At 36.2% G+C, this 16,970-nt stretch overlaps 1 protein-coding gene across 3 annotated transcripts; it reads left to right on the forward strand.

The window, feature by feature from the left end:
- Positions 1-1,455: 1,455 nt before the first annotated feature.
- LOC115968542 (histone deacetylase 19) lies at positions 1,456-16,923 on the forward strand. Of its 3 annotated transcripts, none has more exons than XM_031087956.1 (7): positions 1,456-1,781; positions 2,213-2,791; positions 4,729-5,169; positions 5,789-6,019; positions 7,968-8,084; positions 16,436-16,507; positions 16,591-16,923. In XM_031087956.1, exons 2-7 carry the CDS (start codon positions 2,252-2,254, stop codon positions 16,669-16,671), a joined length of 1,482 nt encoding a protein of 493 aa, XP_030943816.1. In that variant the 5' UTR covers positions 1,456-1,781; positions 2,213-2,251; the 3' UTR covers positions 16,672-16,923. The 3 variants fall into 3 exon arrangements, with proteins under 3 accessions (XP_030943816.1, XP_030943818.1, XP_030943817.1); XM_031087958.1 differs by having other exon boundaries at positions 1,545-1,781; positions 2,250-2,791; XM_031087957.1 differs by having other exon boundaries at positions 1,633-1,781; positions 2,218-2,791.
- The last annotated feature ends 47 nt before the right edge of the window (positions 16,924-16,970 follow it).

Genomic DNA, 16,970 nt, shown 5'->3' on the forward strand with positions numbered 1-16,970 from the left:
TTTGAGACTTAAAGGGCTTTGATGTGTAATTAAGATAATTACTAGCCTTCAAGGAGAATTGAGGGCTCTCAAAGTTGCCTAGAGATTGAACTTGATTGTATTATATAGTTGTTGAGCACGAGTAAAATAAATGTGCCTTGTTGATTAGTGCAAGTATCTGATAGGAATGCTTGATAAATGGACGAACATACTAGTAAAGGTGGACTACATCCACATCCAATAATTGTGTGGAAGTTGTTGTGTGATTGTGTGTGATAATTGAACGATGAGTGATAGTATGAAAGAGAGAACACACACATAAAAGTTTACGTGGTTTAACCTAACGGCTTATGTTCATATTGATAAAGTCCTTGATGGCTAGCTAATTAGAGAATATAAGACTAAGAGTAAGACTTAGGTATAGGACTTAGGTGCTGTTCTTTAGGTTCCATTTTTAAGATTTTGCCATGTGGATTTTTTCTTATAGGATGGAAGTGTATTTTTTTATTAAATAGTCACATGGTTAAATCTTAAGAGGGAAACTTAAGGAATAACACCTAAGATACTCTACCTAAGTTTTGCCCTACAACTAATCCTAGGCTAACTGTAGACTAACCTAAGTTTAAAATGCTTGTTCTACAAGTACATAAGCGTATAATAAGTTTGGGTCATAATATACATATAACAAGTTGGGTGTTATCTATTTTTTTAGGAAGATTTTATCTTATGTTAACCTATAGCTATTAAATTGAGACAAGAAACCTAGTGACTTGGCACCTAGACTGGCCCAGGTGTTTAAATCGATTGTTTATACAATAAACTCTGTCAAACTAGGTGGGTTTGTGACGACCCGTGTAACTTGGATGGGTTTCTATCACTCGGTTGAGTTTGTGAAATTTGTAAAATTGCATCTATAAGTCCACTTTATTGATTTATTTACTGTTTAATATGTTATAATATAGTAATTTAAAGAAGAGAGGACCTAAAAAATTCAAAAAAAAAAAAAAAAATTGCACTTGTTAATTTGTTTGCCTACTTCTTATAAGGCTCCCATCTTAACAAAAGACTATTTTATTATTGATTTTGAATTGTAAAAACCAATTTAATTTTGGAATAGGCCTATTGTTTTTAATCTATGTATTTATGTTATCATTTTTAAAACTTATATATATATATATATAAATATATAATATTATAATTTTTTTTTTTGTTTGGCTGTGTAGTTCGACCGATGACACACTGGTTAAATCAGTGACTCAATTATCCGCTTCACAGGATCAATGTCCAGATCAAGTTTAATAACTATGGTTATCCTTTAGAACAAATTTGATATATATATATATATATATATATATATATATATATATTTTTGGTTTTGGTTTTGTTTTGAGATTCTTATAGTATAACTTACTGTTAATGCAATTAAAAAAGAAAAAGAAAAAAGAAAAAGAAGCAGAAAAGGAAATAGAGTAGAACCGGGCGGTTGAAGAGAAAGCCGGTAATGAGCGGGTCAAAGCCCTAAGAAAGAAGAGCAGTTTAGGAGGAGGCAGGAGTAGGAGGGGGCGATGTGTAGAGTTAAGATTGGTGATTGATTTGTTAAAGGAAGGAAGAGCCTGAGCTACTACATCTACATTACATTACATTTACGAATTTTCTCTCTCTCTCTCATTTCTAAATTTCTTATTATTTGCTACTACATACACCAAACCAAGGCGTGCGCGCTTGCCTCGCAGCTATCCTACAATTCTTTCTTTCTTTCTTTCTTTCAGATTCTGATTCTTATTATAGACATCGTAGTAGAGGTAACACTCCTCCTTCTTCTACTAGAGTTTACATAAGTATTTGATTTAATTGCACTCATACATTCATTCATTCGCATTACCTTATTTTTATATGTAGATTTATAATTTTTGATTCACCTCCGCCTGCTTTTGCTTCGTCTTCGTCTTTGTCTTTGGAACATACATAAATAAATATTCAAAATTTCCTCATCTCTTTACTTTCTTCACTCTCACTCTCTCTCTCTCTCTCTCTCTCTCAGCTGGTAATATGCTATGCTACCTTCTTTATTTCACTCCTAATAATTAATTCTATTACTGGACATTCTTCATCACTATCTACAATCAACTGCTTTTAGGGTTTTTATTCATTTCATTTTATGTTTCGATTATGCATCCAAAGTCTTTCTCTCTCTTTTAATTAATTAATTAATTAATTAATTAATTATATTTAGAAAAGGAAAAACAAAATCTTTGTTTTGGTGGAATAAGAAATGGATAGTGGAGCGGGAGGAGGAGGCAATTCCCTACCATCGGGACCAGATGGTGTGAAGAGAAAAGTGTGTTATTTCTACGACCCTGAGGTGGGGAATTACTATTATGGCCAGGGTCATCCTATGAAGCCTCATCGTATCAGAATGACCCATGCTCTTCTTGCCCACTATGGTTTGCTTCAGAACATGCAGGTTCTCAAGCCCTTTCCTGCCAGGGATCGTGATCTCTGCCGCTTTCATGCCGATGATTATGTTTCTTTCCTTCGGAGTATTACTCCTGAAACCCAGCAGGATCAGCTCCGCCAACTCAAGCGCTTCAATGTTGGTGAAGATTGCCCCGTTTTCGATGGTCTCTACTCCTTCTGTCAAACTTATGCTGGTGGTTCCGTTGGTGGTGCTGTCAAGTTAAGTCATGGTCATTGTGATATTGCTATCAACTGGGCCGGTGGCTTGCATCATGCTAAGAAGTGTGAGGCTTCTGGTTTTTGTTATGTCAATGATATTGTCCTTGCTATTTTGGAGCTTCTTAAACAGCACGAGGTTCGTCCATTCTTCTCTTCATCCTCCTCTTCTATCAAAACTTTGCTTGGAAATTTCTCAATTGTGATGCTGCCATAAATGCTATGTTTAATTTAACAATATTCCCATTTATATGGGTTTACACACAAAAGGTGAATTTATACCATATGAACTTGGGCAATGGAACCTTCAATTTCTTAATGGCTCAAGTCCAAATGGATGTCAGGAATCCAATTCTACCCAGTTTGTTAGAATGGAATTTCTTTTAGAAACTTTAAACTTCCTTATGTATATATGATCTAGATAACTAATAAGCTGCAAAAAACGTCACAACCCCTCACCAGTCACCAACATCCATTTTCCATTTCACTTATTTAAAAAATTCCATTTCCTTTTACTTTTCAGAACTATAGGAATAAGTCTTCTTCATGGAGGAGAGTGGGAGTAGCCTGACAGCTCATTTGCGCCTAACCAGATAATCTTTGCTTGATATAAATTGAGATGGAGAAATGGATAAAAAGTTTTGATTTACAGCCGTACCTTTTATAATTATTGAGGCTTCTTTCACTTATCCAAAAAAAGAAGAAGAGAGGAACTAAGGAGGCTTATTTGGATCATCTTAATAAACTACTGAAAGAATGATAATTTTCACAATTTTAAAGCATACAACCTATCTGTGTGTTGTTTTGTTCAAATTTTGCTAATGACTATCTAGCCTTTATAGATTTTAAACATTAGTGGTGACTGTAACCATGGGTAGAATAGTGTCCTGCTAATCATTTTTTTTTTTTTTTTTTTTTTTTCCATTGTCATTATACAAAATTATATGCATTTACATGGTCCCAGATATAATATAATGGTGAAAAGGAACTTATCAGATTTAGAATATCTAGGTCAGGTCTGGGCAGATATACACAGTGGCCCTGCCTTGAAGGTGATATAGGACAAGGGGGAGCAAAGCAGAATCAGATTTAGAATCTCTAGGTCAGGTCTGGGTGGTGATGGGATAATTGAATTTTGAGGAATTAGGGTTTGGTTTTGGAGAGGGCTGGAAAATAATAAGGAATGTAGGTTTTGAATAGGAAAAGGGATAATAGAATTTGGGGTTGAACAAAAGGAGAAAAACCAAAATTTGGGTTGCTGTTCCAGTGCTAAGTGCTAACGGGTCTATTTGGGGTTATTTAGGACTAGGCATCACACCTAGGGTTTCCTTGGCATCACAGCTTGGAGAAGGTTGCATCACACAAACCTCAAGACAGCTTCATAGCTTCTCTAAAGTCTAAAAGTTTATTATTCTCCTCCAATAGAAAGCATTACAACCCTTTAAATAGAAGTTCAATGCATATTCCTAGTTGAAATTGGATTTTATTTAAATTTCTAATAAGACTTGGACTTGGACTCCTTAGGTGTTATTACTAAGCCCAAACTAATTAATTAAACTCAAATAAAACTAAAATAAGACTTGTGAACAGAAAGTGTTTGTTTTTTATATTCAATAAAGTAATTATACTTACTTAGCACAGCCCATCCCAAATAACATAAAATTACAAATTACCCCTGACACTTAAAACTAATTAAAAGTCTTAGGACACCTTTTATATGTCTTCAATGGCTGCTGCCATGGTCCTCCATCAGAAGAGGTCCCTTGTCATAAAAAATGGGAGTAGGATTGTTGAGTCGATTTCTCCAAAAATCTTTATTATCTTTAGAGCTTAGGTATTATATAAGGTCTAATGATTGAAGATTGGATTTATGTTTCAGATTCATGTTGAACTGATTGCAAAAATGTGGTATAGTAAAGGCAAAAGGACTCTATCTTGTATGACCATCATGCATTTTATGAACGTAGCTGACTCTTGAACCTGAATGACTTATGTAGCAATGTTTTAAAAATTGCTATTATTGCCTTACCTAATTCCTTTTGTAATTTGCAATATTTTTCTTATCTATGAATGCAGCGTGTTTTATATGTGGATATTGATATTCACCATGGAGATGGTGTGGAGGAGGCATTTTACACAACTGATAGGGTCATGACCGTTTCATTCCACAAATTTGGAGATTATTTTCCTGGTACAGGTGACATACGTGACTTTGGATATGGAAAGGGGAAATACTACTCCCTTAATGTTCCACTTGATGACGGGATTGATGATGAGAGCTATCATTTCTTGTTCAAACCAATCATTGGTAAGGTGATGGAAATTTTTAGGCCTGGTGCTGTAGTTCTACAGTGTGGTGCTGACTCTTTGTCTGGAGATAGATTAGGATGCTTCAATCTCTCTATCAAAGGTCATGCAGAGTGTGTAAGATTTATGAGATCATTCAATGTGCCACTGTTGCTTCTGGGTGGTGGTGGTTATACCATTCGGAATGTTGCTCGCTGCTGGTGCTATGAGGTATGGTTATTGCTTGTGATATTGATTGATTAGGATATTATAAGCTTTTCAACTGTAACATCATTAATTTTTTTTTTCCATGAGTGGGAATCCATAACGAGTCGTGGAGAATCTTAACAATGTGTGAGAAAACCTGCACCAGGTTTTTTCATTGTTATGAAATGTATTTGTGTCATAAATTGATTGGGTGCTGGAAGGGATCAAAACACAAAAGGGTACTCATGGTGATTGAGGTTTTGTTTGAATCATTAAAGGTCTATTAAGTTTTTAAGGCATCTGTCAAAAAAAATTATTTTTGGAGGAGTTAAAAATTTCAAGATACCATTTATTTCCGTTCTTATTTATCTTCCCATAAACAGTTAATCACTAATTTTCTAGATGTTCAAATTATAGCTACATAATTGCAAGAGAGGATATGATGGTTTAGGGTTCAGATTAGTTCAGCAGATTCTTATCATCTTTTGCATTTACTCAGATTCTTATTACCTTTTATTTTTCTTTGCTCTTGATACAAAACATTATGATTATGATTATTATTATTTTTTCTTGTTTCTAGTAATTTTTCTGTTGACCTCTCTTAACTAATCACATTTACGTTAATATGTTTCATGTAAGGCAGACAGGGGTTGCACTTGGAGTTGAAGTTGATGACAAGATGCCACAGCATGAGTATTATGAGTATTTTGGTCCAGATTATACCCTTCATGTTGCCCCAAGTAACATGGAAAATAAAAATTCGCGGCAATTGTTGGATGAAATACGGGCTAAACTTCTTGATTATCTCTCAAAGCTTCAGCATGCTCCCAGTGTCCAATTTCAGGAAAGGCCTCCTGATTCTGAACTTCCAGAGGTAGATTTTCTAAGCAGTTTATTTTGTTAGACATGTCATTTTTTACTCCATCTTCTATATCTCATTGGATTTAATAATAATTCCTCCATCTTCTTTTTCTAATTGTTTTTAATAATCATTGGAGTGTGATCACTTTTTTATGATATTTGAGAATATACTCTATGTTCATCATTGTGAACATGAAGTTTCTTTTATTCAATGAAATTCATTATTACTCGTCAAAAAAAGAAGTAACAATACAAATTTCTTTTGGCCGACCCTAAACTAATCTATTGAGGATCCATAACCAAACCCAAATTTTGAGACTAAGGCTTTGTTTGTTGTTGTTATTGTTGTATGATAATCTATAAGTTCCTATAGATATCTTCATTCTTCTTTTTGTTTGCTGATCGATTGCTGGGTGTGAGTTGTAAATTTGAAAAGTTTTAGATTGTTTGTGCTACAATTGCGAAATAAAGTAGCTGTAGAAACCAAGTGAAAACCTTCTATCACTAATTCTTTTTGAAGTGTTTGTAAGAGGGGGAGAGAGAGAGAGAGAGAGAGAGAGAGAGAGAGAGTCTACATGGCTAATAAAAATATGAATGGGGATAAGTCTCTTGGCCCAAATGGCTATTCTATGATGGTTCTTCTAATGGTGTTGGAAGGTGGTTAAAGTGGATGTGATGCAATTCTAAGAAGAGATTCATATGTCAAGTATGTTTGAGAAGAGCCGTAATGCTTCATTTGTTACACTTATTCTAAAAACACAAAGGGAGGGCTAGCAATATCAGAGACTTTGGACCCGTCAGTGTGGTGGGGAGTTTTTATAAAATATTGGCAAGAATGCTAGCCCATAGTCTAAGAGGCATAGTGAGTAATCTACTATCAAATTCACAAAATGCTTTTGTGAAAGGCAGATATTAGACTCAGTCTTAATTGCAAATGAAGTATTGGACACAAAGTTTCGTAGTAAGATCCCAAGGGTCATTTCTAAGTTGAACATCATGAAGGCTTATGATCATGTTAGTTGGAGTAGTTACCTTTATTTTCTAGAGTGATATGGGTTTGGGAAGAAATGGAGGACTTGGGTGAACATGTGCATTACTTCAGTAATATTTTCGATTCTCATCAATGGTAGCCCTACAGGTCTTGGAGAGTTGGTGTGGTTATTGCACTCTTTCTATTTTTCATTAATCAGTGCAGCATTAAGGACATGTATTAGTGGCAAAGGGGAAGACTCTTGCATTGGATAAATCTGGGAAGAGGAATATTTGTGTTGTTAATTGTTGTTGTGCAAAAGTAGTTGGGAATTTGTGGATCATCTGTTTATTCACTGCACATATGCATACAGTTTATGGACTTCTGTATCTTGTATGCTTGTTTTGTGTTTCTTGGGTGCTGCCCTGACATGTGTTGGAGTTGTTGGAGAGTTGGACAGGGGGTTTTGGTCTCCATCGGTCTGCAGTTATTTGGGGGGGCCATTCCATTGCATCTTATGTGGACTCTTAGGTGAGAGTAAAGCCAAACCTTGAGGGGGGACATTCTCTTCTAGAGCTAAAATGGTTTTTCTTGCCTTCCTTATATTATTGGATGTTGCAATGAGTGCATTGAGCGGCTTATCATTTGAGGGAAAAAGGTAGAGGAAGACCAAAAATCATATTAATATGATTTTAGATGGAGTAGAATGGAGGAAAAGATTACATATTGCCAACCCTACCTAATTTGTCAAGGATCCATCTCCGACCCCAAATTTTTGTGACAAAGTCTTTGTTTATTATTTTTGTTGTACCTTTTGCTAATTTTTATGGTCTTCCCAGGTACACTACCTGTGTACATGGGGATCTTGTTGTATCTTTGACTCTTTGTTATTACTTTAATATAAATTTTCATTAACTATAAAAAAAAAAGGGATTTAGAATTCTATTTGGGAGTTGGCTCTCAATTCTTTTAATTTGTTAATGATGTTTAGGCAGATGAAGATGAAGATGAAGATGACGATGATAGAGATGGGACATGGGAAGTAGATTTTGACAAGTTACCAAGTAGAGTAAAGAGAGAAATGGTTGAACCAGAACTCAAAGATCTGGTATGTTTTCTACTCATTTTGTATCTTGTATGAATGATCGGTCAGAATTTTATAGTTGTTTTGCTTAATATTTTCAAATTTGTTTTGTTTAATATTTTCATATTTTTGATAAAGTACCACTTGTCCCAAAAGTTTAAGTTCTTTAGGAAACGAAGAATTTAATAATTTAACCAGTATTCTAACACTTCTCATCACATGTGAGTCCATACTCCCCTTAATAAGTAGGGCCAAACAAGTGAGATTTTTATTTTTTAAATGGGAGGTAGAGTAGAGACATGGTTTGTTGATGAGGACAAGGAAGAGCTCAAGGAAAAAGAAGATTAAATATACCAAGATTCAAGAATTGTGGTCTAGTTATGATGTCGGACCCTTTTAGCACCTTTGATAGGTCATTTTAATTATTAGTATTGAGTCTTTTAGGTTGAGAAGCTGCTGGATCAGTTTTAATTAAGTTTTATTAGATAAGGGCAATTTGGTAATTTCTAGATATCTGGAATGGGCAGTCATTGGCTGTACCAAAGGCCCATGAGTTTTATTTTTATGTTTACGTATTATTTATGAAGCACGGGTGCGTTTCGGGACTTGGGTGCGGGTGCGGGACTCAGCAATTTTTGAAAAAGGTGGGTGCGGGTGTGGCGAGACTCGTCGATTAAAAAATTATTAAAAATATTTTTATTTATATTTTTAATATATTGCTAAGCATACTTTTTCACATTATACAAACATATACCAAATTTAAGAGCAATAGTAGATAATAACTAAAACATGATGTTCACAAATTAAATACAACCCACAAGATTGAAACTAAAACATTCCATGATATTCGAAAATTAGAATACAACTCACAAGTTTGAAACTAAAACAAAATAAAAAATAATCAACAAGACAATCAAACACCAGCATCATCATCATCATCAAGATCAATAGCTTCACTTCGAACTTCACTTTCACTAGTAGTAACACTAGTGCTAGCATTCCTAATAACCATGGCCTCCAACTCTGGCTCATCAAGTGTAAGGGTTGCATTCTCAAGAATTCCAACTCCTCCATGTATGTCGCTCTCATTCCAAGAGTCTCTTGCAATATCTAACATCTTTGTTGCTATATTTACGTACTCCTCATTGTACCTTGACAAGAGTCGAAGATTAGAATGCATATATACCATATCTTTAGCACGTGCAAGAGCCATTTTGTTTATTTTTAAGGAATGAATGAATTTGTATGTGCTCCATTTCCTCTCAGCACATGAGGATGAACAAGGTTGTCCAAGAAGTTTAAAGGCAAGGGATTGAAGAGTTGGAAATGCGGAGCCATGGTATTGCCACCAAACCAAAGGGAGTAAGTTCCACCTATCTGTCAAGGCATTTGGTGAAGGAAACCTCCCTCCTGAAAATGCAGCAAACTCAAACTTTACCACCTTTAATTCATTCTCATCTTCAAAGTATCGATCCAAACACTTGCTTCTTTCTATAGAAACTTCATGATCTTAATGTGGAGAGATGCGTTTTGGATTCTCCGAAAGCCATTCAATGGAGTAATACCTAGTTAAAGATTAAAAAACAAATATAGATGAAACGTGTGTTTTACTAGAAAGGGGAACTAAGGAAAATAGAAAATAAATGTATTTACTTAGGATTTAAGGAATGAACCAAGCAATGTAGTGATGTACAATTTTTAGTCCATCGATCAATGAGTATATCATACACCACACTCCAAAATGAGCTATACTCATCATCTTCCAAGCCTTCGTGCCGATATATTGCTGTCTTCACCTTCTCTATCGTTGAATCCCACATCTCATACACAAGATGAAGACAAGGCTTATCTGTGTCGGCTACTTGTAGCATATCATAAATAGGTGCTATGAATTCAAGGATATAATTAACTTTATCCCACCAAAGATCACTTAGAATCATATCTTTCACCTTTTGAGCTTTTCCAACATCATCCTTCCTATAAGAAGCCCATTGCTCGCTAATAGTCATGGCTTGAAGGCATCTTTTTATCAACTTCAACCTTTTTAGCATTACAACAATCGAAGCAAATCTAGTATCAACAACTTGGAGCAGTTTTAATGGACAAAATTCATTAAACATTGCCAACCTCATTGAATGGTTCATAATAAAAACACGTATGAAGGATGCATCATCAGCAATACGTGTAATTCAACTACATTCCTCATATACAACTTCATTCTTTTCAATGTTTTTTCTGCACAAATATTCTTCAAAGCTAGATTGAGAGTGTGGACAACACAGGGTGTCCAAAATATTTTAGGATACTCATCTTCAATAAGAGCTCTAGCAGACTTCATCACATTAGCATTATCAGTGATGACTTGGACAAATTTTTCATGTCTAATCTCTTTTATAGCATCCTTCAACACCCCAACAATATAATGTTTGTCTTTGAACTCACCTGACCCATCAATTACCTTTATAAACACTAGACCTCCATTTGATACAACCATAATATTAATAAGAGGCCTCCTTTGTGGATCTGACCATCCATCAGAAACCATGCTTACACCATTTTCAAGCCAAAAGTCCTTAATTGGTTTCAAGAGTCTTTCAACATGAGTTCTTTCTTTTTGCAAAAGTGTTGTTCTCAAGGCATTGTATCCAGGAGGAACATAACCTGGGATGCTATGGGTAGTAGCATATGCATAAGAATTACGATAATATGGGTTTCTTGCAACGTTAAATGGAAGCCCACCAGTGTAAAACATCCTAGCAATTCTACTATCCAATTCATATCTAGCATTATTCTGGAATGCTTTCTCAATAGGAGAAATCCCAGTCACCTTCCTCCTCTTACCATCAACTGGATTTGTACTATCACTCCCTTCCTATCTCCAAAATGGGGAAATAGGTATAGGCCCACGACTTGGGAGAGGTGGGGGTAAGAGAATTTGACTTCTCTGTTCTCTCTCTAACTTATCATTCTCAACTTGATCATGCATTCGCTACATTTCCAGCCTATGGCTCGGTGTCACATTAGGGCATGCTTTAATACCTTTATTAAGAATTTTTAATAAATGAGCCTTAACCCTAGAATAGGATCCCAAATAAACTACACCACAATAGTTGCATTTAAAGTATGTGTTTCCACCTTTTTTAACGGTAGCATCGGGTGGTTATTCTACTTTAGTCACATACTGCCAAAGAGGACATTCAACATTTGGCACTTCTTGAGATGAAGTTTCTGTGCTAGTAACTTCATCCATTGCAAATTCAATAGATTCAATTTAACCTACAAATAATAACTATTAAATATTAACTAAATAAATTAATAATAAATCAAACCCAAGTTCATAGATTCACAAAACAGATTTACAATGTTTTTGAGGAGGAATTAGAGGTGACTAATCAGGTAGTACAATTTTATAAAACTTTGTACAAGGAGATTGAGGGGTGGAGGCCTTTTGTGGAGGGTTTGAAATTTGATCGTGTTGGGGATGTGGAGAGGGTTTGGCTTGAAAGGAAGTTTGAGAGGGAGGAGATTCTTCAAGTTGTTCGTGATTTGGAAGGGGACAAAGCTCCAGGTCCGGATGGGTTTACTATGGCATTTTATCATCATTGTTGGAGAGTAGTAGAGAAAGACGTCTTAGCAGTCTTCGATGAGTTTTTTCAACATTGTAAGTTTGAAAAATCCCTTAATGCTACCTTCATTGCATTAATTCCTAAAAAGAATGATGCTTCTAATATTAGAGATTTCCGACCTATTAGCTTGGTGGGGAGCGTGTATAAAATCTTGTCTAAGGTTTTGGCAAATTGATTGAGAGTGGTTTTGGATCAGTTGATTTCTGAGAGTCAGAATAGCTTTGTGGGTGGGAGACAAATTCTTGACTCGGTTCTTATTGTGAATGAGTGTGTGGATAGCCGAGGGAAGAGTAGGGTTCCTGGAGTCATTTGTAAATTTGATATTGAGAAAGCCTACGATTATGTGAATTGGGAGGCTTTGGTGAATTTGTTGCATAGAATGGGCTTTGGAGTGAAGTGGTGTAAGTGGATCCGTACTTGTATATCCACAGTTTAGTTCTCTGTTTTGATTAATGGGTCTCCAGCTGATTTTTTTGGTAGTTCAAGAGGTTTAAGACAAGGGGATCCGTTATCTCCTATGCTGTTTTTGATTATGATGGAGGTGTTTAGTAGGATGTTGAGAAGAGTGGAGGGAGCTGGCTTGATCTGTGGTTTTAAAGTTGAAGGTAGGAGAGGTGGTGGGGAATGTGTTACACATCTACTATTTGCAGACGATACTATCCTATTTTGTGACGCGGATGTGGAGCAAATCCTTCATATTCGGTTGTTGTTACTTAGTTTGCAGGCGTTAACAGGTTTGAAGGTCAATGTGCATAAGAGTGAAATGGTTCCAATAGGGGAGGTTGAGGATGTGCATGCCTTGGCTGAAATTTTGGGCTGCAAAGTTGGAAAGTTGCCTATGTCTTATCTTGGCATGCCTTTGGGGGCTTCACATAATTCCCCTTCAATTTGGAATCCTATTTTGGAAAATTTTGAGTGGAGATTAGCCGGGTGGAAGAAGCTGTATTTGTCTAAGGGGGTCGATTGATGTTACTCAAGAGTATACTATCTAGTCTTCCTACCTATTTTCTATCGTTATTCACAATTCCTACTCATGTGGCTAATAGAATTGAAAAGTTGCAAAGGGATTTTCTTTGGGGTGATAGCAAAACTCATCTGGTAGGATGGGATAAGGTTTGTGCACCTACAGCCAATGGTGGTTTGGGGATAAGGAAACTTACTACTTTCAATAGGGCCTTATTGGGGAAATGGTTGTGGCGGTTTGGGAAGGAAGAGGATCGGTTATGGAGGAGGATGGTAGCTTCAAAATATGGGGAAGAATGGGGGGGTTGGACCTCAAAACTGGGTAGGGGAGTTCATGGGTGTGGTTTGTGGAGAGGTATTCGCATGGGATGGGAGGATTTTAGCAAAAATTGTCAATCTGTTGTTGGGTTGGGGAATAGAGTGAGGTTTTGGCAGGATGGGTGGTGTGAGGGTCAACCTTTTCACTTGGCTTTCCCAAGGTTGTATGGTATTGCCATTGATAAGGAGGTATCTGTTGAAGCTTCTTTGTCAATGCAGGGGGCGGAGGATAGAAGAATTTGGGATGTTCGTTTTATTCGAGAATTTAATGATTGGGAGATGAATGAAGGGTTGCATTTTCTTCGTATTTTGGGAGCTATTACTCCTCCAATGGATGTGGGAGATCGGATGAGATGGAAGTTGAAGCTTAATAGGGATTTTGATATTTGGTCATATTATAACAAATTAAGAAATTCTCCTTCAATTGTCTTTCCTTGGAAAGCTATATGGAAAGTAAAGGCCCCTAGGCAAGTTTCCTTTTTTGTTTGGTGTGTAGCTTGGAATAAGATCCTAACGGGTGATAATCTAAGATTGAGGAGATTGGTTTTTGTGGATTGGTGCATTATGTGTCGACATTGTGGAGAGACAGTAGATCACTTACTTCTTTATTGTGAGATGGCTTATCGGTTATGGAGCTTTGTCTTTATAAATTTTGGCCTATCTTGGGTTGTTTCTAGTTCAATCCCAGATTTGCTTTTTGGCTGGTGGAATTGGTTGGGGAAGCACTCGTCTCAGATATGGAATTTAGTTCCGTTGTGCATCTTTTGGTGTATTTGGAAGGAACGGAATCGGCGGACTTTTGAGGATTTGGTTAATTCCGGTGATCAAATGCTTGCTTCTTTTAGTGGGACTCTTTTTGATTGGTCTCGGGCTTGGGGACTCACGACTAGTGATTCTCTCCCTTCTTTCATTAGCTCTCTTTCTCTTTGTAATTAATTTGTGGATTGGTCTTCTTTTTTGTTTTTTATTTGTTTCCTTCTTGTATTTTCTGGGTTTGCTCTTTGTTCTTCATACATAGAGTAGCCTTTCGTATATATATCACTCTTACTTATTAAAAAAAAAAAAAAAAAAAAACTAAGATTGAAAACTAAGATTCACAAATCAGTATCACAGATTCACAAATCACAAATCATTGAAATCAAAGATCAAACTAAGATTGAAAGCTACTTGAGTTAAGAATGCGTGAGAGAGAGCTGAAGAAAGAATGAGCTGAAGTGAGTCAAGTGACTGACTCGACACTGGCTGAGTGTCTCACAGCGAGTAGAGATAGAGGCAGAGACCACAGAGAGAGTGAGAGACGAGTGACGGAGTGAGAGAGAGGCAGAGAGCTAAAGTTAGGTGTGTTTGTGTGAAGTGAGATGAAGTAGGGTTTAATATTTGGCTCAAACGGTGCATTTTGCACCTTTTTTTTTTTGAATTTCGGCCTGAATCGGCAGTTTCGGCCGATACGGCCCGATTTAGTGTGAATCAGCTTGAGTCGGAGTTGCGTCGGCGCGAGTCGGCTAAAAAAAAAAAAAAAAACCACGTGGCATGACGCGGCCCGATGCGTGGGCAGCGGCGTCCCTCACGCATCGCTGCGTCGGACGCAAGTGCAGCATCTCTGGTGTCACGTCCGTGCTTCACAGCATATTATTAAGTCTTTTATTTAATTATTATTAGTATTCCTATTCATTCTAGGAATAAGTTATTTAGAGTTCAAGTTCTACTAGGAAAAGGATAACTATAGCTTCTATATAAAGGCTTTTTGTGGTCATGTTATGGCAGAATATTTTGATTAATAAAATTCAGCTGCTTATTTTTAAGCTTTGTTTTTGTGATGCAAACTTCTCCAAGGTGTGATACCAAGGAACCCTAGGTGTGATACTTAGGAAGACCTAGGTGTGATTGCCTAGTGTTTTATCTATGTTATTTTCTGTTTATCCCATTTTAGCCTCCAAACAGCCGTCAACATTCATACTTTTCTAACCTAAACTCTTAAACAATAATCCTTATTCAAGAATTCATCAAGAAACCTAGTATAGTGCTGAACTTCTTAACGGTCCTGCATCATTTGTAGTTTACACCACTTTCATTGATAACATGATAAATTACCACTTGTCCCAAAAGTTTAAGCTGTTAAGAAAGGGTTATTAAATCATGTAACTATTATTTTATTATTTTAATATTTGTGAACTGTAAATATTTTTTCAATGTGGATCCTAGTATTGCTTTATTTATAAAGTTAAAGAGAAAATTGTATAGGGTTGCAGTAAGGCCAATTATGCTATTTGGTTTGGAATGTTGGCAATCAAGGAAGAAAAAAAAAAATGATGTCAATGAAGTGAGTGTGGTGGAGCTGAAAATGTGGGGTTTATCATTGAGTTGAAGCACATCTTCATCTTATCTTTGTTTGAGTGGATAACTAATTTGAGTGGTCTTCCCATATTTTTTTGTTGGATTTTTTTTAGATTTATGTAGTTTTGTTTAATGCTTTGGTACACTCCCTGTGTGCCTGGGTAACTGTTTTCTTTTGCTGTACCTCTGTTTTATTTTCAATAAAGTTTCCATTTACTGATTAAAGAAAAGTTATTTGTGAGAAAGTAGTGATAGCACCAATTGAGCATAAAAAGAGGAAGAGTCGTTTTAATGGTTTGAACATGTGCAACGTAGGCCAGTGGATGCGCCAATGTGAAAAAATGGAAGGAGCAGCGAAGGCTAAAGGGAGGCCAAATATGACATAGGGAAATAGGGAAATGGTTCTAGATAGGGCCAAGTGGCATAAGATGATCCAACTGCCAAGTGGCATAAGAGGATCCAACTCCAATTAGTTGGGTGTAAGGCTGAGTTGAGTTTATTTGAATATGGGCATGAGCTTTTTGCCATGCTAGATTTGTTCTGTTTCATCATTGAGAATTTATGACTTATTAGTTAATCATTATCATTTTAATAATGGATTGTGCCTTGAAAATTGATCCACCTAGTTCAGAAAAAGTCTGTTTTATCAGCTTAGGGGGGAAGCCAACTTATACTTGATTTGTATCTGATATAATATGCAGCCAAAAGCCTGAATCACTGATCCAATTGAAAGTTGGGCTCCGAACTAATGTATAAGCAGGAGAAAAACCCGGATGCTCCAAATTGTATGCATGGAGGAATGAATACCTCTCTTTATTGCTATTTTCTTCCCCAAGTATCCCTGTTTTAATTTGATATGGCAGAACAGCCTTTAGATACTCCTTTTCCAAGTTCTGGTTGCTTCTGTTTGTGTTTACATTCATCATTGTCTGCCTCACAATAGCATGATCGCCCTTAGCTACTTCCTCATAATGTTTCCTATCCCATGCTATGAAGTTGAATATACTTTCTGCCATTGTTTTTAATAAATGTTAAATGCTATGGTTGTGGGATTAATGACATGTAATTGTGTACATCAAACTTGTATGTTGTTTTGCCACAACAATTTCTAATGGTGGCTTACTTATCTCCCAGGAGGGCCAAAAAGCAAATGCAGAGAATGCCAGAGGCTTCAATACAGCAGCAGAAGAGACTATATGTGCAAAGGTGAAGTTTAATCACATAAGAGCTTGCATAAATTAGTCATTGGATGCCTGCTAACAGATTTTTTTAATTATTGATAATTGCAGGCTTTAGATGTGGATTCTTTTTCAGTTGATGAGCCTAGTGTGAAAGTTGAACAAGAGAATGTGAATAAGCCAGTTGATTAGATGTACCTTAAGTCGCATTCACAAAGGCAGCTGATTAGATGTACCTTAAGTTGCATTCACAAAAATCACACTAATTGTTTGTTGATCTTTGTCTAGGTTCATGTATCTGTGCAGTCGCATATCTTCAATTGTATTTCGTATTTATTGGTATTCTGTCACATACTAGAACTACATGTAGTATTGATGGATCTAAAGCAGCTCTCTCTCTCTCTCTTCTTTCCTGGTTGAAACCTTTAAATTTTCTACTTCTAAGATAAGTTGTTCAAGTCTTGAGACTAGAGTTTCAATGTCAGTTGAGT

The sequence above is a fragment of the Quercus lobata genome, chromosome 11, assembly GCF_001633185.2.
Source record: "Quercus lobata isolate SW786 chromosome 11, ValleyOak3.0 Primary Assembly, whole genome shotgun sequence".
Classification (NCBI taxonomy): Eukaryota; Viridiplantae; Streptophyta; class Magnoliopsida; order Fagales; family Fagaceae; genus Quercus; species Quercus lobata.

Excerpts from the sequence above, each read along its gene's own strand:
- LOC115968542 (XM_031087956.1), top strand. The coding sequence starts at position 2,252 with ATGGATAGTGGAGCGGGAGGAGGAGGCAATTCCCTACCATCGGGACCA. Across the intron at positions 6,020-7,967 it reads CTGATTCTGAACTTCCAGAG|GCAGATGAAGATGAAGATGA; the intron begins GTAGATTTTCTA and ends AATGATGTTTAG. Across the intron at positions 16,508-16,590 it reads AAGAGACTATATGTGCAAAG|GCTTTAGATGTGGATTCTTT; the intron begins GTGAAGTTTAAT and ends TGATAATTGCAG.